Source organism: Tachypleus tridentatus, chromosome 2, assembly GCF_004210375.1.
Source record: "Tachypleus tridentatus isolate NWPU-2018 chromosome 2, ASM421037v1, whole genome shotgun sequence".
Taxonomy (NCBI): domain Eukaryota; kingdom Metazoa; phylum Arthropoda; class Merostomata; order Xiphosura; family Limulidae; genus Tachypleus; species Tachypleus tridentatus.
In genome coordinates, this window is record NC_134826.1 from 51,361,035 (window position 1) to 51,384,340 (window position 23,306).

Genomic DNA, 23,306 nt, shown 5'->3' on the forward strand with positions numbered 1-23,306 from the left:
ACCAGGTTATTGATGTTTTTCTATCAGGATTAAGTTATGAATGTAATTCACATTAGTATAGCTTATCAGGTGTGAATTTAAGAATGTGTTCAGGGTTGTACTCATACAAGCTAATCCTCTGTTAGTTGAAACATGTAGTCCTACATATAAGTGCGTGTTAAGTAACTTATATGCTAGAAACGTTTGTTTGTTAAGTGTAAAACTACCCAATGGTCTATATGTGTTCTGCTTATCGCGGGTATCAAAACCCAAATTTTAGCGTTATAAGCCTTCATACATACCGCTGAGTCATAGGTAGAATATTATAAAATTTGAGATAGTGAAGTATATTAAAAATTTACACAGTAAAAAAAATATTTGCGTGCATTCTCAACAGATGGTAGCACTCTAGCAAAATCTTGTGATAATTTTGAATTTATTAGTAAAACTTGTGAAACATCGCCTCGCCACGGACTTTGATCCAACGAGTGTAGTTATTCAACTATTTATCACACGATAAGACTAGAAGTCAGGGTAGACTAACCTTTGCTCATAAAAATGACGTGAGTGATTAGGTGAACTCACAGGAAATTGTGATTTGTTTGGTTGAAGTTGTTAGGTTACACGAAGTTGTTTTGAAAGTAAGTCGATTAGAGCTAACGCTTCGACATACCCAACTTTACGACTTTCAAAAATAGACTATTCTGTATATATATATATATGTGTGTGTGTGTATATATATATATATATATATATACTCTCGTGGTGTATCGTTTTGAAAGGGAAGCTAACTGAAGACAAGTAAACTAAATAATCAGTGGGAGTGTAAAACGCAGTAGGTTTACTTTTGGTTATTCCATTCTCAGAACGTGTTTTTTTCTTCATAAATATAACTGCTGGGGCAGCATTTCCTTCATTTTTAATGTGACGACTCGTCCACCGGTTTTGTGCGGATTTAACACTGAACTGGTAACTTTAGCGAAACGTTGAAAATAAAGACTGCACGAAAGAGAGTTGATAACGAAACTTATAAGGAGGATAAATATGTTAACCTCTACTGATCAGAGAGATGACCAGCCCGAATGGATCAAAGAACATTTGAAAAGGAAGCAAACACTGTATCGGCCGGTGAACGCCGTCCAAAGAAGTCGTGTGGTTACAACCAGCGAACCGTTTAAGCCATTTCAGCGGCATGTAGTTTCTCATAGCGGAAATGCCAGTGTAGAATACCAGAGTGCTCACATCAAAGGAAAGTGGTCTATACCTTCGCCAATATCGCCGCCACTGTCGATGAAGTCTCCACCACCTAGCTTCGATTCCTGTACTGCTGACGGCCGGATAAAGGATAGTGTTGGAGACTCAGGTTCGTCTGTTGTTGTTTCAACGAGAAAATCTTCACACTCGTCACCCAGACACGTGAAACACACAGTTAATCGAAGTCACTTGTCACGAAAGTTAAAACCTTCCGTTAGGATATCAGACTCGAAGATTAACATGGGCCACGCAGAAGCTCGTAAGGTTAAGTCAACAAGGGAACCAACCAACATACGGACTCGCTACGAAGCTCCCTCTGTTAGCTCCCCACACACTTCAGTTCCAGAAGAGAAAGAATTTGAGTGGGGACCTGGAATAGTGAACAAACTGAAATCGAAGTTCATTAGAGAAACATGCGATAGTTATACACAAGGAAACCCGGACAAGAAGACAACATCGAACAAAGTGGATTCCAGTGAACTTCCACAGAAGTTGGTTCACTCTTCTGACGCCCAGGAAGGTCAAGACGGTTTATACGAAGATAAGAGATCTGAAACACTTACAAGTCACTCTTCCATCAACGAAATATCCAAAGGCACAGTTACTTTATCTCGTGAAACAGGGTTGTCGATTCAAAGAAACTACAACCATAAAAAGTCACCAGCCCTCAGAAGACTTGCATCTCTTCCTGAACATTTACCTAACTCATTGCTTATCAATGAACGTATAGTAATCGTGGAACGTCCCAAACACACTGTAAAGCCCAGTGTTCCTAGAGAAGAGAGAAGGAATTCTACAGGTGGTCCAAACCACAAAGACTGCCCGTCACGTGACACTGTACGTACTTGTAAACTAGTTTTCGAAACACCCAATAAAAATTCGCAGCAACAAACAAAACTCAGAAGAAAACCACTAGCAGTGAAAACACGAAAGGTCAAGCAAACCACTCCCTCTGGCGGTTCAGTACTCTTAAACACTTCACCTACAATACAGATGCAAAATTATTTAGTTGTCAAACCGGTCACGAAGCAAGCAAATAATGCTTATATTACTAGACATAGTCAGAGAAGTGGCTTGTCTAGAACTAGGTTAGTCAAGCTGGAGTCGTCTGCAAGTGGCGTCACTACAAAGTTTAAAGCTAAAAGCACTTTTACAAGGAGTCGATCAGTTTCTTGTGATGACGAAAAACTCATAAATGAAGATACTAAAGAGAATGATACTATTGTTTTGCCTACATTTATAAAATCAAGTGAAGAGCCCGAAGATGATATAAAGATCATTTCTAGTGAAGCTCTGGAACGAATTCGATCTCATGGTTCCACTATGATATTTGGAGGAAAGAGCAATTCATATGTGAAATCACGAACTAAGCCTGATCCAAGAACCATATCAAAATCAAGAAGACCTCCTCCGCCACCTGTCTGTAAACAAATCCTGTTACCATATTCCAAACCTCCAGCTTCTAGCCCAATGACAACAAATTCAAACACCAAGTTCTTAGTGTCAAATGTCTATACAACGCCCAAACCTCAGCCAAGAGTGCCACTCAAACCACAAGAAAATCGTCCATTGGTTGTTGAAAATAAAGGCAAAATTGATGAATTCAATGGCCTTCCAGAAGAAGTGAAAGTTGAAAATTTAACATCAGACGTGACCAAAGCCCCAGATATTACACAAAACCATGAAGAAGAAAAAAACGGTGATATTCAGGAAAGAGAAATCCTTCAACAAGTTGGAAAGTCCATTGACGTTGAGGAATTAGAAATCCTACGACCCAGCACACTTTTAGGGAACAAGGTTCCTCTGTGGCAGAAACCTCCTCCAGCCAATAATACCATAGTTTTCGATTTTCGGGGTAAGAATGTGCAAGCCAATATATCTCTACAACCAAAACCTTTTGGTATATCTTCTGGTTCGGTTGTTAGAAAAAAGAAACTAACTGTAAAAAGCAGCTTACCAAACGCTGATGTCAGTGAGTTGAGAGAGGGTCCAGATCACGAAGATGAGGACTACGATTCCAGAAGTGAGGGCCTTCCTGTTCCATCAGAACTTGTATTCATTGGTGAAAATACAAAAGTTGGAAAGAGTGCCTTCCTAGTAACTAAAAATAAAAAGGTAGGTATACGTTTCAACGATTTACTGTGGTTTATTTAGAGTGAGTAGTATTTAACTATTATTATTGTATGTGCTGATCTGTAGTGTTATTATTATTATTGTATGTGCTGATCTGTAGTGTTATTATTATTATTGTATCTGCTGATCTGTAGTGTTATTATTATTATTGTATCTGCTGATCTGTAGTGTTATTATTATTATTGTATCTGCTGATCTGTAGTGTTATTATTATTATTGTATGTGCTGATCTGTAGTGTTATTATTATTATTGTATCTGCTGATCTGTAGTGTTATTATTATTATTGTATCTGCTGATCTGTAGTGTTATTACTGTATGTGCTGATCTGTAGTGTTATTATTGTATGTGCTGATCTGTAGTGGTATTGAGAACACTGCGCACTGTACTTTAGCCTCCACAGTGAAAGAAGAGTGTGTCTGCAGACTTACAACGTCAGGAACCAGGTTTCAATACCCGTGGCAGGCAGAGCATAAACAGCCCATTGTGTTTGTTTCTGCTTAACTTCAAACAAACAAACGCTGTCATCTGTAAAATTACATTTTTTTTTTTTTGGAAGAAACAAAAGCTGAGACCATTTTGGTTAATTTCACACGACTGTCCTTATTAATTACAGTTAAATTACAAATTTTAAGAACTTAGGAATGAAAGTAAAGAAGAATGTTAGAAATGAGTCAACAACATCACATTTGTCACATCCGGTGCCGATAAAGCTTTTCGTGCAATACCAAGACTTATCAGACCGGTTGAAATACAAGAAACATAGTCAGTTTGAAGTACACAGAGAAACGAACAAGTTTTTTTGTTTTTTTTTTACATTACAAAACGAGAGATAACACTAGGCAGAAAGAGGGAATCCTCAATAGCTGCGGTACTTGAAATTTTTTTAGACAGGATTAAAGTAAGTTGATCTATGAAACCTCTTATTCCTTCTCATTTTTCTTGTGCCCCAGCAATACCAAGCGTGGGGCGCGCATATACCAGATTATTTTATTACTCATCAGGTCCTCCACCAGCTTACCCTGAAATTGAACTTCTTTTAGGCAGGATTAGAATGAATTAATCTATGAGATCTTGGGTTTGGTTAAATACTTCAATAGAAATAATTTGACCTCCTGAGTTCAACGCTGTAATTAGACCTTAAATCGGTCAATAAATAACCGAGTTATGAGCTAAACGTTTGTACTTGGAAAAAAAAAACTTAGAATAATTTATGAGCCACTATGCCGCGGCTGAATATAAAAAATAATAATGCTTTAGTCAGTATAGTGTGACATGTAATACAAAATTGTCCGTATCTTTCTGGAAAGACATTGAAGACTAAGTGATAATTAAATTACATATGAAAAGAAATAAATAAAGTGTGCAACTCGAAGAAATCTGTTCACTGAATACTTGTTTTACGTTGATTCAGTAGTGATAACACTTGAAATATTTATATATATATATATATATTTGTTTTATCCGTCTGTGCCGTAAATATCCGGAAAACATCGTGAACATTTCTAACGGATATTGTAGACAATCTCGTATGTTCTAAACACTGTATAATCTGTTATAATAATGGTTAAGGCACTCGACTCGTAATCCGAGGGTCGCGAATTCGAATCCCCGTCACACCAAACATGCTCACCCTTTCAGCCGTGGGGGCATTAGAATGTGACGGTCAATCCCACTATTCGTTGCTAAAAGAATATCCCAAGAATTGGTGGTGGGTGATGATGACTAGCTGCCTTCCCTCTAGTCTTGCACTGCTAAATTAGGGACGGCTAGCGCAGATAGCCCTCGAGTAGCTTTGCGCGAAATTCACAAAACAAACAAACAAACCTTTCCGGTAACCCTGAACATAAATTATCCAAAGAGGGATAAGCCATAACTTATAACCTAATAACCTACAGATTGAACTGGACCAACCTTCTGTGCGACTGTATAATGTGAACAACTGAATAGTGGCCAATGACATATTTCTTCACTTCACTTATCCAGTGTACAGGTTTCCCTCATATTGAATACAAAACACGTTCACCCCAAAAGGATGCTTGGTGTGGTCTATTATGACATAAATTTATCATAATGAGCCTGCACACATAGAGGAAATGGTTATGTCTCCTTGTCAAGGAGGGGAATTTATTTAGAAGTTACCAGCTATGTGAATACTCGTATATAGATAAAGGAGGCTCAAGATAACGTGTTATATCCCTTCTCTCGTTTTGGGACAGTGGCAAGTCAGCAGGCTTACGACCTAAAGTTCAAGTTTCGATACCCGAAGTAGGCACAACAGAAACCGAAAGATAATAAGTGTACTTGGTGGATCAGCTCAGAGCACTTAGAAAAACTCAATAAAGTTATTACTGAAAATACTTTATTCAGTAAGTTGCTATACGCCTTTAAAAAAGACATGGTCATGGTGACTGAATGTTTTTATTCCGGTTTTCTCTCAGACTCTGCAGCGTGCGTTGTCTGTGGACCCCCAACATGACGACACGTTGTAAACCGGGGAGACAAACGTTTCTCCCTTGAAATTTGATAACGAGAATCCCCTTTTTTCTTTTCTTTTTATTTGTTTCTGGGGGGAGATAAACTTTGAAAACGGCTTGAATGGACACTGAGAGACTTTGTGACAAACGTTTTCACAAGCTTGTGTTATAAAGTTTCTTTCACTCCGTATTCAAGCTGTCTCCACACTTTAGAGCCCCTCGCTCTGATTCCCGAGCCCAGTATGGCCATGTGGTAAGGGCGCTTGACTCGTAATCTGAGGGTCGCAGATTCAAATCCCGGTCACACCAAACACGCTTGCTCTTTCAGCTGAGCTGTGGGGGCGTTATGATGTCACGGTCAATCCCACTCACTATTCTTTGCTAAAAGGAATAGTCCAAGTGTTAGCGGTGGGTGGTGACGACTACCTGCCTTCCCTTTAGTCTGACACTGCTAAATTAGGCACGGCTAGCGCAGATAGCCCTCGTGTAGCTTTGCGCGAAATTAAAAAAACAAAGAAACAAATTGGTTCTTTCAGACTACGAGGAGGCCCGGCATGGCCTAGCGCGTAAGGCGTGCGACTCGTAATCCGAGGGTCGCGGGTTCGCACCCGCGTCGCGCTAAACATGCTCGCCCTCCCAGCCGTGGGGGTGTATAATGTGACGGTCAATCCCACTATTCGTTGGTAAAAGAGTAGCCCAAGAGTTGGCGGTGGGTGGTGATGACTAGCTGCCTTCCCTCTAGTCTTACACTGCTAAATTAGGGACGGCTAGCACAGATAGCCCTCGAGTAGCTTTGTGCGAAATTCCAAAACAAACAAACAGACTACGAGAATTGTTAAATATACCCTCACGTGTTAGGTTTGACGAGTTGTCAAGTGTTGTCCAAGAATAGCAGAAATATTGACACAGGTATCTTTCTACCTACATGTAATAAAGTATAACCATGAGTAAACAGTGGTAAAGAACATGTGTCAGTTACTAGATGAATACATGGGAGAAAGTAAAGAATACACCATTGTTTTTTTGTTTAAATGTAGTTGAAAATCTTAATAACAAAATACTTAATAATGGTATATATAGATATATATAACAATTAGAAACTCATAGTTTGAAGTAACTTATTTAAGGGCACAACTTTATACAAACTTTAAAAAAAAGAAGCCACTTTGCGTTTGTCAGGCCCCTAGTGACACTGATATGTCCGCTGAATTACAACAATAGAAACCGGTTTCGATAAAGGTATAGTGTAGCTTTATGCTTAATTAAAAAAAAAAAAAGTGTTTATCAGTTATTGTTTGAAATAAATATTGGGTCAATATGTTTAAATTTATTTACATAACCTCGTGTACTTTTACACTTATAATAATACAATTGTACGTACAACTAAATAGTCTTCAAACATTTAGCCAGTTAAAATATTTGTATTGGTTCTAGTACACAAACAGTTACTTATAGTCAAACACAAAACTACACAATGGGCTATTAGTGTTACAAGTGTTTAGACTTGTCGCTGAGTCACTTCACATATACAGTTAATGTTAAAACATTTGTAAAGATACCGAACAAAGATATAATTTAATGAAATATGGGTAAGTGGGATTTTAACATTTGAATGACGTTCATTATTCTTGGTTTTGTGTGTGTGTTTTCTTTTGTAATTCTTAGTTGAAAATCCAGTTTGACGAAGAGCCTACAACATTCACGTATCCTTCTGAAACATTTCTCCTTTCCCAAATGTTAAACGAACACGAAAATGTTCCTGGAACTAATCTTCCAACAAAATCGGCCATGCAGTTAACTTCAACCTTAGCTAATGGTGAAACAGGTAAGTTTTGTGTTATTTTATTAGAAATTATATTTTACATATAACAAAAGAGAGAGCTATCGAGTCGTTCGTTTACTCACGCATTTTCACGAGGATATCGCGAAACACAACGTAAGGTTAGCTATCACACGTAGAAGTTAGCGTATCAACAGTGCCACTTTCGTTAGCATGACGAAACGCTGGTATTCATGGAAGTTAGCCTATGAATCGTGTCATTTTCATTAGCGTGGATGTCCAGTTAATTAAACCTTCAAAACGTTGAAATATACGATAACTTAGGGAGGGGTAATCAGTATTGATATATCATACCCCCACGCACCCACCCACGTCCAAAAAAACCAACAAACTAGCACTCTCACTACACATTCCACAGAGTTCATATAACCACCTTATCACAATTGCTGATATAATAATAGATAGCTATGTACGGGTGTTGCAAAAGTAGCTATATAGTTTAATTACTACCGTATTACTCTGAAAAATGAATAATTGAGTAATTTTCGATCTCTTCATAACGTATCATTAACACCATCCCTGTAGTAATCACTGTTTAGTACCAACGTTTGAAACAGCCTGTATTACTTATATATGTAATATGTTATTTCTTCTTCTCTCTCGGGCTCGGCGTGGCCATGTGGGTTAAGGCGTGTGACTCCTAATATGAGGGTCGTTGGGTTCGAATCCCCGTCGCATCGAACATGTGACGGTCAATCCCACTATTCGTTGGTAAAAGAGTAGTCTAACAGTTGGCGGTGGGTGGTGACGACTAGCTGCCTTTCCTCTAGTCTTACACTAATAAATTAGGGACGGCTAGCGCAGATAGCCCTGGTGTAGCTTTGCGCGAAATTCAAAACAAACAATCCTTTTAAGACAGATTTAAGAAAGACGCAGATAACAAAATAAAAATAGTCCACATCTTCTGTCTCAATGTTCCCGTCTTTCATTTCTACATAATAGTACTAGTATTTTAAGTATACTATTTTTTACAAAGATCAAGGATTTATCGAACAAAAAATTTATCAATCATAAGCTAATCCACCCTTTAGGTATTTGGTGGGTGTCAGACGTAAAGTGTTACATTCCACCTTTCACAAACTAATCCACGCTTCAGGGAATTGGTGGGTATCAGATGCAAAGTATGAAAATGTCATACAAGGATAGGTTAGGATATCTTAAACTGGTTTGTCTTGAAGGGGTCTGATGGTATTGATGCGCCATCTTTTGTCGTGCTTAGTAATGATAATGGTAGGACTAGGGGACAAATATATAAATTTTTACAAAGTGAGAATCATATTCATCTAAGACATTTTCATTTTTCCTACAGAGTAGTTGGCCTTTGTAATGGGTTACCTTCAAACCTGCAGTTAATTTAAGAAAGTTTAAGAGAATATTTGATGAGTATTTCAGTAATAAGGGCCAACTTTGAATGTTTTATTTACGTTTTAGAGTTTAACTTACTGTATGAGGCGGCCCAATGGGCCAATGAGTTCCTTAACTTATATGTATGTTTGTACGTTACGTCCGGTTTTAGGCCGCTGTGAATGGGATATTCAAAGCGAGCTATTACTTAGAATCTGTTCGACATTAAAACAAATATTTAGACAACACAAAATTGAAATATCACAAGAAAGTTTTATGTGTTTATTTGTAGTGCATATGGCGATACATATGGTGTTTGTTTCAACAGTTTTCGAAGTAAATAAATTCTGTGTTCGAATAATCAGGACATCACACTTTTTGTATAATCGTAGATGTTAGAGAAAGTGCTCATGTGTTTGTTATTAAAGATAAGATAACACAGTTGGAAAAAAGAGTAAAAGGATCTACTGAGTTTATCATCACAAAGGACAACTGTGATGTCATAAAGCACGAGCATCTGATGTTTGAAAAATTATTTACTGGAAAATAATTTGATGATAATTACTTCTAATTAACTAAGCCAATGGATTAGAGTATTCAACGTTCGTATTAAAATGTAGATACTACATTTTGTAGTATAGACGTTGAGAGTTAACACTTGTTCAGATTTTTACTTCATTCCTAATGTAGTCGTTGGGTAGTTTCTAGAAAGAGGGGGGAAATTGAGAAGCACTAAACTGTTATTTATGGGAAACGTTCTGGGTTCGATTCTAGAACCAAAAAAGGCAGAATTACCATAAAGAAAAAGCCTAGATGATTGGATACTATGAGAATAGTTGTTTTATGTAAAAGGGTTTGAATATGGTTATATTTATTTATGTAATGTGATAAGCATTTAAGTTGCTACGGGACAACATATAGAATAACAGTCCAGTCGGTGCAAAGACAAACAAATAAAAGGAAAAAAAACGTCAAATTTTAGTTGAATAAAGTGTAAGATGACGTTTAGTAGACTGACGGATAATAAGTTCGAAATGTTACTTCATAATACCAACGACATCAACTTCTAAATGCCACTTCATGATACTAAAGGACATTAACTTCTAAAAGCCACTTCATGATACCAAAGGACAATAACTTCTAAAAGTCACTTCATGATACCAAAGGACAATAACTTCTAAAAGCCACTTCATGATACCAAAGGACAATAACTTCTAAAAGTCACTTCATGATACCAAAGGACAATAACTTCTAAAAGCCACTTCATGATACTAAAGGACATTAACTTCTAAAAGCCACTTCATGATACCAAAGGACAATAACTTCTAAAAGTCACTTCATGATACCAAAGGACAATAACTTCTAAAAGCCACTTCATGATACCAAAGGACAATAACTTCTAAAAGCCACTTCATGATACCAAAGGACATTAACTTCTAAAAGCCACTTCATAATACCAAAGGACAATAACTTCTGAAAGTCACTTCATGATACCAAAGAACAATAACTTCTAAAAGTCACTTCATGATACCAAAGAACAGTAACTTCTAAAAGTCACTACAGTGAAGTAAATAATACAGTATTAGGTAGAGACATTTTGAAATTTCAAACCTGAATGACGTCATTTGATTTATCCCAAGTGTGTTTTAATTTTGAACTACTGGACACATAAAAGGCAGTCAATAAACCAGCTCTGCACATAGCAACGTGTCTATTAGCTACAGTTGATAGACGACCCAGAGCCGCACACATACAAAATAGAAATTATTGTCGCAAGTAAATACGTTGTCTATTCTACAAGAATGACTTTAAAGATACGTTGTCGCTGACGTGGTATTTTTAGGACAAGTTATATATCGCCTAGCCCCAATGTATTCAAGGCAATAATCGCCGATAAATGTTAAATCATACAGTACCGTATGCTGAATTACCACCAGTTTACTGTCTGTTGTTATAAGTTAGTGACGGATTGAACTGTTTAATCGCATGATGTATATATATATATATGTATAATTTATTGTATACAAACTGCAAGTTGTTTTCTTAGGTGGAGAAGGGAATAAGGACATATTTATGTAACAATACCACTGTTTCTGTTGTAACGTATGTGTGTTAAAACTGTTATTTGGATGCTAAGTTGTATGCAACTAAACTAACGCTTCGTTTGTAAATCGTAAATTAACTTCGATTGTAAGACATACGTAATTAATCTAATTGTCCGGTTGTAAGATATATGTAACTAATCTAATTGTCTAGTTCTAAGACATATGTAACTAAACTGACTGTCCGGTTGTAACACATATGGAACTAAACTAATTGTCCAGTTCTAAGGCATATGTAACTAAACTTACTGCCCGGTTGTAAGACATATGTAACTGAACTTACTGTCCGGTTGTAAGACATATGTAACTAATTTAATTGTCGAGTTCTAAGACATGTGTAACTAAACTATCTGTGGGTTGTAACACATATGGAACTAAACTAATTGTCCAGTTCTGAGACATATGTAACTAAACTATCTGTGGGTTGTAACACATATGGAATCTAATTTAATTGACCAGTTCTAAGACTGTGTTTTTTCTTATAGAAAAGCCACACCGAGGGAAATCGAACTCCTAATTTTAGCAATGTAAATCCGGAGACATGCCGCTGTACTAGCGGGGAGCCAGTTCTAAGACATATGTAACTGAACTAACTGTCCGGTTGTAAGACATATGTAACTAAAATGCTGCCTAGTTTGTAACTTTAATCTTTTCACAGTATGATGTTCCCTGTGTACCACCAACCTGCTAGTGTTACGTTACTGAGTGCAAGTTCGTTACCTGTTCTATGGTTTTCAAGGACAAACAATTACTGACGTGTTCCACTTGTACTAAATTGTGTTACGTAATGATTCGTCTAGGACAAACAACTACCGAAATTTTCTACATGTACTAAACTTTGTTACGTAATGATTCGTCTAGGACAAACAACTACCGACATTTTCCACATGTACTAAACTGTATTACGTAATGATTCGTCTAGGACAAACAACTAATGACATTTTCCACATGTACTACGCTGTATTACGTAAACGTTACACCAAGCAATGATGATGAATAGCTTTTATTTGAATTTTTGATTATTACGAAACAGAAAATGACATCGGCAATAGTCACTCAGCAGCTTCAGCCGTTTCTGGAGCACGTGCGCGTTAAGTTCCTATTCATAGTATTGTTGAAAACCACTGCCATCTATCGTGTAGTTCGATTATTTTTAAAATAGTAATAAATTACACACATTTCACTATATTTTTTCTACAAATAATTTTTTTGAATAAGTACAAATAGTTAAAATAATGTTATAAACATATTATTAAACCAAAGTATAGGAGATATTTAAAAAAGCGCATGTACTTAAAATATGAACAAATAGTTATTAAATGTTTTGGTACAGGTGCAACTGATACGCATTACATAAACATACGAGAAGTCATAACGTACCTAGAATGTTACTTCACAATCGTAAATTCTGGGCCTCAACCTAAAAAGTCACGTGCGTTCCAGCTCATACAAATGTCTTTTTATTGTTGTTTAATTCTTAAGAAGCCTCAACACAAGCGGTGCGTATTTTGTGCTACATGGATAAAGTTAGAAAGACATTTTTCTGAATGAATATTTTTATCTAGTGGTGCAGATAGTGACAAAAAATGAACAAAAAGGAAGTCATAAAAAGTATTAGGTTGAGGAATAATTCGTGAGCGTTTTTAAATAATTTCATTCAAGCATTACATGCAAGACTATACAATACTTCAATGCATGAACACATTACACCCAAAACATTTATTATGATACTTTATTTCATGTAATACCTAGGTATATAGTATGCATTGTTTTAAACGAAATTGCAAGAAATTAAATGCAAAAAGCAGATGGTGTCGAAAATGCTCGATTTTGTCCACTTGACATCCCATTTAATGAGCTGAAAATGAAAGCAAAAACTAAAGACATATGAAAATCAAACACACCATCTATTAGAGCAAAAAATTATCTACCAAATGACATGAAATATTTTGCGAAAGCGTTTCATTTATGAATATATATTTTAACTTGAAAAAACGCTCACGAATTATTCCTCAACCCAATAGATCCGGTTCAAACTTCTACGTTAACAGTTTAGCACACCTTATCAGTGTGGGGGAAAAAAAGTCCAAAGAGTAAATTAAAACATGTTATTTCTGAAAACGTTACTGCTTCGTTATATTCGACAGACGCTCACTCTGATACTTTATATGCTCTTCCTAAAATTTGTAAAATAATCAATCTCCTGAGACCCATTCTTTTCACCTTAGTCATTCATAGTTACAAAACTTGGCACGTTCCCTGAGGCCAGACAACAGGCACTCGTCATCCAATGCACAAACTATTTTAGATTCGTTCCACTTTGCACTGGAACTAAGTCAGGTACCCCAGTGATGTATTTACGTAGGAGACAGAGGGGGCTTAGCTACAGAGCCCATGGTTTTAATGTGGGCCCATTGATAATTTCAATCTATGTTAAATTACATGGAATGTAGGGCCTACAAAAAATATTAGCCCCTGGGCCCACATAACCTTAATTCCGCCACTGAAGTACCCCATCTGATAATTACGTCATGGCTAGCTAGGTTTGATATTACTTTACCCTTCAGAAACGTATATCGAAACACGCACTGTTACACGTGATAACGTCATCCACGTAACTGGCATTTTATATATCAACATAAATAGTGAAAGACAACAAATCTGTGTCTCCAAGAGGAAAACAATCAGCACCATTTTCAAAAGCCTTCACTCCTTGTAGAGTTAGGTGAAGTGATAAAACCACATTCAATATGAAATCAATCAGTAAAGCATGTAGCACTGACTTTTACAGAATTCATCATGATTTGATCTTTTCATTTCTTGTTGGAGTTCTTCAATTGAATGTAAGGGGGGATTAGTATAACATAAGATTCGTTTCAATGTTTGTTAGATTTTAAACTCCTTTATTAGCTTATAGGTAGTCTGGAATAATTACTTGAACACGAAGTAAAACTTTCTGTTAAACCCTTCGTAGTTAATATATTTAAATGTTATTTTTTTTATGTATCGTTTTTAGACACTTTCAGCAGCTACGTACCAAGCACGATCAGTACGAGTGATAAGTTCCAGCTAGGAGTTTCTCGCCCATATCACCGACTACCGCCCACCCCTAATCCAAAAGATCAATTACCCACTCCGGTAGACGATGGATTAAAAACAGCTTTTGCCGATGACGTTTCATCTTGGTCAATGTCTTCGTCGACGTCAGATCTTCTGTTTTAAGGTGAAATCCAATCTCATTATTTTCGGTTTTTTTTTCATAAAACCAATCTATCCATTAATTTCATATCACATTGAATGGCCAGATGGCTACGACGCTTTACTCGTGATCTGAAGGTGGAGAGTTCGAGTCCCCATCACGCCTCTCAGCCGCCAGAGTGTTATAAGTTACGGTAGATCTCACTATTTGTTGGTAAAAAGAGTAGCCCAAGAGTCTGTGGCGGGTGGTGATGACTAGCTGCCTTCCCTCTAGTCTGACATTGTTAAGTTATAGACGGCTAGCGCAGATAGCCCTCGAGTAGCTTTGCGCGAAATTCAAAACAAACCAAACCAATATATTCCATTGTACCTTCAAAAGATGTCACAACTTGAAACTGAACCACCAGCGATATTTCGGAACTCTGAGGCTAGCCACCATGTTGACCATACAAATGACTGCTTTTGATGTGGAATTTCTTGAGAACACTACAAATAAATAGCGATTCATAATCCTTCTGAGTGGGCCCGGCATGGCCAGGTGGGTTAATGCGTTCGACTCGTAATCCGAGGTTCGCGGGTTCGAAACCCAGGTCACACCAAACATGCTCGCCCTTTCAGCTGTGGAGGCGTTATAATGTTCGGTCAATCCCACTCTTCGTTGGTAAAAGAGTAGTCCAAGAGTTGGCGATAGGTGGTGATGACTAGTTGCCTTCCCTCTAGTCTTACACTGTTAAATTAGGGATGGCTAGCGCAGATAACCCTCGTGTAGCTTTGCACGAAATTCAAAACAAACAAACAAACAAACCTTCTGAGTGACAATTGTAAACATAAGAATGATTTATAATGGCTGTTGTTACTCAAGGATATGAAATATTCCAATAACTCCACCTCCAATATTAAGATTCAGTTGTAAACTAAAAGTGATCGTGTTTCTACATGACGCATTTAAAGGAACAATAGGTTACAATGTTCGCTTGCATGTGGAAAATACAGAGGTATAAGTTATGAAAACGCTTCACGCCTAAACTCCGATGTCATATTAGACTGGCAAACTTACTTATAATGCAACAAAAATAGTACAGTTAGTATTTTGTGATTGAAATAATAAATAAACTTACAGATATTTTCAAAGATTCTTCTAAATCGCTGTAGTGTGTTAAACTTGTATATACTAAAATTAATTTTGTCGGAAATGGCTTAGGAGAATTGGGGACTTGATCCCAGTAATAACTCACGAAACTCAGCTAATTTAGGAGATTCCTGGTAATTGACTCTATATCCGTATAATAAACTAAGAATATAAAACAATCGTTTCTATAAATGTACACAAAATCACGAGTTATATCTTAAGATTGTAATTCAGTATTTCCTTATTACAGCTTCATAATATCCTACTCGTTCGCTAATCCAGTTAAATCTAACTTGGAACACTCATTCGTTTGTTTGTTTAAGAATTTCACGCAAAGCTACAAGAGGTTTGTTTTGTTTTGAATTTCGCGCAAAGCTACACGAGGGCTATCTGCCCTAGCCGTCCCTAACTTAGGAGTGTAAGACTAGAGGGAAGGCAGCTAGTCATCAGCATCCACTGCTAACTGTTGGGCTACTCTTTCACCAACGAATAGTGGGATTGACCGTCACATTATAACGCCCTTACGGCTGAAAGGGCGAGCATATTTGGTGTGATGCGGATTCGAACCTGCGACATCAGATTACGAGACAGGCGTCCTGACCACCTGGCCATGCCGGTCCCCATACTCATTCATAAACCGAACGTTGCTACACGTGTGTTTGGAGAGTTCGTGTTATATTAAATAATACCAAACACTTTTACATGTATATTGTTAAGACAAATCTAACCAACAGTACTAAGTAAATAACGTGCAACTATCAGGGCAATTGGATATAGAATATATGTTACGTATCTAAACCATTTCTTCATATCTGAATTTGTATATTTTTCCACCTTATTATATTAATACATACATAAAACAATCTCTGAGCATATTAAAATATATAACGGGCCCGGCATGGCCTAGCGCGTTAAGGCGTGTGCTTCGTAATCTGAGGGTCGCGGGTTCGCGCCCGACTCGCGCCAAACATGCTCGCCCTCCCAGCCGTGGGGGCGTTATAATGTGACGGTCAATCCCACTATTCGTTGGTAAAAGAGTAGCCCAAGAGTTCGCGGTGGGTGGTGATGACTAGCTTCCTTCCCTCTAGTCTTACACTGCTAAATTAGGGACGGCTAGCACAGATAGCCCTCGAGTAGCTTTGTGCGAAATTCCAAAACAAACAAACAAAAAAAATATATAAATGTCTTTGACGAATCTGCACTGAGGAACAAATTTTGCATTTGTTTATTTTAGGTTTATTTTACTTGATTAAAATAATTTATTTAATTTTTCTGTCTAGAAAATCAAAGATGAAAGGTCGTGACCCCTAACAGGAGCTTTAAGAGCTCTAACATTAACAACTGGGTTAATCGAATGATTTCGTAAAATAAACCATGACCTTTTACTCTTAATGTTATATATATATATATCGTAATTTTATTAACGTCCGATGGAAATGTCTCATAGTAAATGTGTTCAGTTTGCGTTAAGTAAAGTTAAAAATAATAAAACGTAATCCTTATATCTATTATATATATGTGTGTGTGACGCTATTATTAACTCCCCTTGTGATAATTTGTGTAATTAATAACGTATAATTGTTGTTCTAGGTGTTTGTTTCGGATATTCTTGCCGTTGTATAAAAATATCTATGGAAGACATATTGTGTAGAAAGAACCATCAAAAGGAGTCAGTGGAAGAATGGTGGATCACGTTTCTTTTAATGTCAAGTTGTAACCAAATATGTCTTTGTCTCCTCTCATACTGACACAGCGGTATGTTTCGGACTCACACCGCTAGAAATCATGTTTCGATACCGGTGGCGGACACAGCACAGATGACCCATTGTGTGGCTTTGTACTTAATTCTAAAACAAATCGATAATCGTGGCAGGCAGAGTACAGATAACCCATTGTGTGACACCGTGCTTTAATTCCAAACAATCGCCAAAACAAATTTGTAGTGTGTGTGTGTGTGTGTGTGTATATATATATATATACATACATACACACATAAAGTTCTTTTCAGGCCCGGCATGCCAGGTGGTTAAGGCACTTGACTCCTAATCCGATGGTCGTGGGTTTGAGTCCTCGTCACACCAAACATGCTCGCCCTTTTAGCCTTGGTGGCGTTATAATGTAACGGTCAATCGCACTATTCGTTGTTAAAAGAGTAGCCCAAGAGTTGGCGGTGGGTGTTGATGTCCAGCTGTTTTCCCTCTAGTCTTACACTGCTAAATTAGGACAACTAGCGCAGACAGCCATCGTGTAGCTTTGCGCGAAATTCAAAACAAACCAAACAAAAAAACAATCCGAAATTGTCCACTAATTGTAATTGCTTACATAATCAATGGTTGTACAGCCCTCATGCTAATGGCTGTTTTTCTCGAAATTCAAACGAAAATAAACCAACCAACCAACAATCTTGATCAATAGAATATGTTGGTATTTAAAATGTGTATGTCATATTAATACGACTCATGGATTAAACCACTAACATAGAGAACAGTCAGCACCACTCGCCCTTTTTTTAAACTTATACTGTAAACCGAATATGACACTGACTGTTATGATTATAACACTTATACAACTGAAAGTGCAGAGCGTTTTAAACAGCATAATGCTACATGAACTTCATCCTTAACGACTCGTAGCTAGACAGACTAATCACAAGTCACACTCGACGCATGTGAATGTGAACATACATAATAAAAAAATGAGGCTAAATTTCTACAGGGATTCTATCATATCAGAGGGCGTATTTCTTTAATATAAAACACTTTTTTTCATTGTGTAGTAGATTTTAGAATTTCAATGACATAATTAAAAGTCTCGTTAAAATGTATATCATAATTATTTGTGTAATTGAGTCGTTTAAAACGTTTAGATATGACCCTTATTTTTCGTCTTCTTGTGAACGGTGAAAAGTTGAACGAGTTAAGAAATCGTACTGTTATTGAGCCTAATGATTGTTGTAGTACCATTTTGGACAAAATAAATTATTATTATTTTTTATGTGGCCGTATATGCGTAGTTCTTTCCTTGGTATAAGGAATCGTCAAATTATTTAATGTGTTTGAGTTTTTTTACTTGTTTTACTGTTCAGATGTGAAAGTTTTATTTTCATTCAGCGCGTGAATTTTCCCATGTAATTCATTTTTGAAAACTTGCTAATGTGTAATAATGTGCTTTCTTATATATCTGCAGAGTCCACCCAGGGGAATCGAACCCCTGATTTTAAAGTGGTAAATCTGTAGACTTACCGCTGTACCTGCAAGGGGACTTCTAATTGTACACGGGTGTTCACTGCTTTTTCTTTACGATTTGTTTCGAAATTTTGAAGGGTGTATTTGACTTTGTGTCTGCGTTATTATCTTTAGAACGATTGCTACAGGATGAGACAAAATAGTGGCTATACAGCCGTTTAATTTAAATAACAGCTTAATTTGTGAAGTCTTACTCTAAAAATAATTTAAAAACAAGATTAAATTGATTTATGTTGTCCTAGCAACACCTTATTCAGTCAGGGATGGATACACAGGGGGGGATGTATCCCCCCACTGGTCATACCAAAATTGTGTAGGTTAATGGGAAATCAGAAATATAAAGTACTGATCATCTCAATTAGAATATTTTTGCTGTATGTTTAATTGTAACATGTTATTTTGGAATATATGAAAGTTCATTGTCACATGTTGTGTGATTCAGTATAGTCCTGTACGATTACTTGTAACTTGATATTTTAGAATAAAATCAATAAATGAGTGTTCATAGTCATAAATGTTTCTTTTTGTTTCTAAGTTTATTCCATGAAATTTACGTTGCAGTAACAAGGAAAAGTTAACTTGGGGTCGGGTTGTTACTTAGTCGATCATACCCCCACCACCACCAAAAATCCTGTATCCACCACTGTATTCAGTACCGACTGTATAATACCAATTTTTGTTTTGTTTGCTTGTTTTTGAATTTCGCGCAAACCTGCAGGAGGGCTATCTGCGCTAGCCGTCTCTAATTTAACAGTGTAACACTAGAGAGAAAGGAGCTAGTCATCACCACCCACTGCCAACTGTTGGACTACTCTTTTACCAACGAATAGTGGGATTAATTGTAACATTATAACGCCCCCACGGCTGAAAAGGCGAACATGTTTGATGCGAGAGGAATTTGAACTCTCGACCCTCAGATTACGAGTCGAGTGCCTGAACCATCTCGCCATGCCGGGCTTAATACCAATTTTACCAACTATATAGTTTTTATTTGTTGTTAAGCGCAAATCCATGTGCTATGTGTGCTATGCACACTTCTGGAAGCGAAACCCAGTTTCTAGCGGCATAAATCCACGAACATATCGCTGTGTCATAGGGGTCCTCCAGTAAAGCAGCGATAGGTTTACAGACCTATAACGCTAACATCCGGGCTTCGATTCCCCTTTATGGATAGAGCATATAGCCCAATTGGTTTGGTCTAAATCAAATAAAGAAATTTATTGCTCAGCGAATCCCCGTCGCACAAAACATGCTCGCATTTTCTGCAGTGGAGCGTTGTAATGTGACGGTCAATCCCATTATTCGTTGGTGAAAGAGTAGCTCAAGAGTTGGCGGTGGGTAGCGATGACTAGCTGCCTTTCCTCTAGTCTTACGCTGTAAAATTAGGAACGACTAGCGCAGATAGCCCTCGTGTAGCTTTGCGCAAAATTAAAGAAAACAAACAAAAACAAATGCTGCTGAGTTACAAAAAACCAACCACATAGTTCCAACCGTAAAGTAAGTTTTGTCTCATCCTGTATATTTTTATTTCGAGCACCAAGTAGCTGAAGTACGTATTTTCCATAGATTATTCTTCGTCTTGACTTTGAACTTTATTACACAGTTGTATCAGTAAAATAAGTTCTTATGTCGATTACCTTTCCATTTGTTATATACTGACTACATGTACTTGACATGTGTGAAGTCATGATAAAAATGGCCTTCAGACTTAAAATTAGCGACATTGGCTTCCACAGACAAAAAAGTTTGTTTCTAATACAGTAATAAAAGTAGACTTAGTAGTTAATATTATGAGCTATTTAAAATAAATATAATTATCATTTTCCAAGTAACACTCGTTATAATATTTATAAATGAGCTTCTAAGAACACTATTTGAGGTATATATATGCAATTTGAGGTCTTTAATTCCAAAGGCATTGTCATTTGGCAATAGTTGTGCAAAGGACATGTTAGAGGGCGCTCATGGTAACGTTGTACCACTCTAAGCTCTGAGTGATGTATATCTTTATCCACAATACAATTCGCTTTTAAGACAAGACTGAATACTGTTTCACATATCATTCCAGACGACATAGAGAATTGCTGAAAAAAGTTATTTCGAATCGAGTTAATACCTGGCAGTAATTAAATTACGTTATGGTAATACGTGTGAACTGTTAAGACGACCCCCAGAAGAAGGAGTGTGTGTGTGTGTGTTTCGTATAACAAAGCCACAAAGGGCTATCTGCTCAACCCACCGAGGGGAATCGAACCCCTGATTTTAGCGCTTGTAAATCCGAAGACATACTGCTGGACTAGCGGGGGGCCAGAAGAAGGAAGAGAAGACAGTTGAGTACGGTTACGTCACATATTTTCATCAGTTTTATTACGTGACGAATATTTGATTAGAAGAGGTTATCCTGATTTAGATTTTCTAAAATTCACTCAGTAATCGGAATTTTTTGTTTGTCTTGGTTACGATAACTTAGGATCTAATATACATTGTCTGGCAGTAGGAAATTTTGCAATGTATTGTGTATTCATTTTTTAAATTAATTATTTACACAAATAAAGAATACGACCTGAAACAGTACGAATTATAATTTGATTTACATTTTTTAAAACACATTAATGACAACATTCAAGAATATTTCCGAATAATTAGTCGACACGAGGAATTAGATGTTTGACTTACATTAACAGTTGACCTTACATTTGTCATAAGTGGCCCGGCATGGTTAGGTGGGCTAAAGTATTCGACTCGTAAACTTAAGGTCACGGGTTTGAATCCCAACCGCACCAAACATGCTCGCCCTTTCAGCCGTGGGGGCGTTATATGTGATGGTCAATCCCATTATTCATTGGTAAAAGAGTAGCCCAAGAGTTGGCGGTGGGTGGTGATGATTAGCTGCTACATTGCTAAATTAGGGACGGCTAGCGCAGATAGTCCTCGTGTAGCTTTGCGCGAAATTAAAAAAACAAACAAAGTTTAAAATAGTTGATGACAAGAAACCCACTTGAATTAAAAATGTACCTCAGAATGTTGAAGAACTGTTGTTTTATTTTGTTGATTTCATGGTTAATTTTATCAGGTGAGAATAGTTTTGTGGGTGTGTTTATTTGGTTTCTTAATATGTTGAGTTTTTGTTTTGTTTCATGTGCTAAGGCCCGGAAATGCATAATCCAGTATGGGTGATTTTTCTGTGGATTTCTGTTTTGAATTGTATATCAGTTCTAGTGATCTTGAGGTTAAGAAATGCTATTTGGTTAGTTTTTTTCCTGTTCACAAGTGAACTTAATGTTGTGGTGTATCAACATGACTGAAAAAAACTAGGTGTGTGTTCTGTAGATGTGAATCCAACAATTGTATCATCAACATATCTGTACCAGTATAGTGGTGGGTGTAAGGCTGAATTGATCGCTTGTGGTTCAAAACACAAACAAACATACATTTGTCATAAAGTGTAATAACTTAAGATAATATTTATTTACAAAGTATCGAGCTCAAGAATGACTGGCTATCGAATATCATATCAAAATAACACAGGTAATAAGATTTATATATTTTATTGTCTGTTAAAAAATTGGTGTGTAATGATGCCAGAAAAATCTTGCTCGTTTATAGTTCAGTGCAGAGCTACACAGTGGGCTATTTTTGCTGTGCCCATCACCTTATAAAACCATAGGCTTAAAGTTATGCTACTGGACAACACCAGAACATTTGTGCAATATGTGAACATCATTTTAAGAACTTAAATATTATTATTGTTTATTAAAATAGAGTTTTCTTCAAAAATGTTCAAATATTCCTCTTGACAAAAAAAATAAATAATAATAATTGGTGAGATTAGTTAGAAGTTATATTGCAATAACTATACCAAATAAAAATAATTTATTATTTTTTTAGAAGTCACTCGTGCGCTTTATAAATTAGTTTAACTCATTAAAAGTGACGGAGATATAAATATAGACTAGGTTTTATCAAACTTTTACATTCACGAATCTAATTATTTTACTGGTTATTGGACCATCTTCTATCACAACTTTATCTTTGTTCTTGTTGCTGGGCCAAATTCTGTCACAGCTTTACCTTCGTTCGTATTATTGGACCAGTTTCTATCACAACTTTACCACCATTCTGGTCATTGAATTAGGCTTTACCAGAATTTTGCCACCATGATCATAATAGCCTTTCTGATTATTGGACCAGGTTTGTATCATAACTTTACCACAATCTTGTTTATTGGGCTACGTTTTATCACAGCTTTATCGTCACGACAGTAATGATATTTTTGAACATTGGATCATATTAAAGATACAGCTCTATAAGAGAGAAGTGTAACTAAAATGCAACCTATAGGTTGTATATGGAAGGATGAGAAGTGTAACTAAAATGCAACCTATAGGTTGTACATGGAAGGATGTATAAATAATTGTAATTACATGTAAAAGGAAATAAAATCACAAAATGTTCAATATGGAAACTCTCGTTGTCTATGAATTATTTAATATTTCTTTCACCAAACATATTTTGTCAACGAAGAAACTGTAAATAAAAATAACATCCTTTTATTTTAGAGTTAAATAAGTAATATTACAAATTTAAAATATTACTTTCAAATGAAG

General features: G+C 36.6%; 1 protein-coding gene across 3 annotated transcripts; it reads left to right on the forward strand.

The window, feature by feature from the left end:
• The first annotated feature begins 488 nt into the window (after positions 1–488).
• LOC143243789 (uncharacterized) lies at positions 489–23,155 on the forward strand. 3 transcript variants are annotated; one of them, XM_076487452.1, is made up of 4 exons: positions 497–3,348; positions 7,507–7,666; positions 14,144–14,350; positions 17,045–23,155. In XM_076487452.1, exons 1-3 carry the CDS (start codon positions 1,024–1,026, stop codon positions 14,347–14,349), a joined length of 2,691 nt encoding a protein of 896 aa, XP_076343567.1. In that variant the 5' UTR covers positions 497–1,023; the 3' UTR covers position 14,350; positions 17,045–23,155. The 3 variants fall into 3 exon arrangements, with proteins under 3 accessions (XP_076343568.1, XP_076343567.1, XP_076343566.1); XM_076487451.1 differs by having other exon boundaries at positions 14,144–23,155; XM_076487453.1 differs by lacking the exons at positions 7,507–7,666; positions 17,045–23,155 and having other exon boundaries at positions 489–3,348; positions 14,144–14,392.
• The last annotated feature ends 151 nt before the right edge of the window (positions 23,156–23,306 follow it).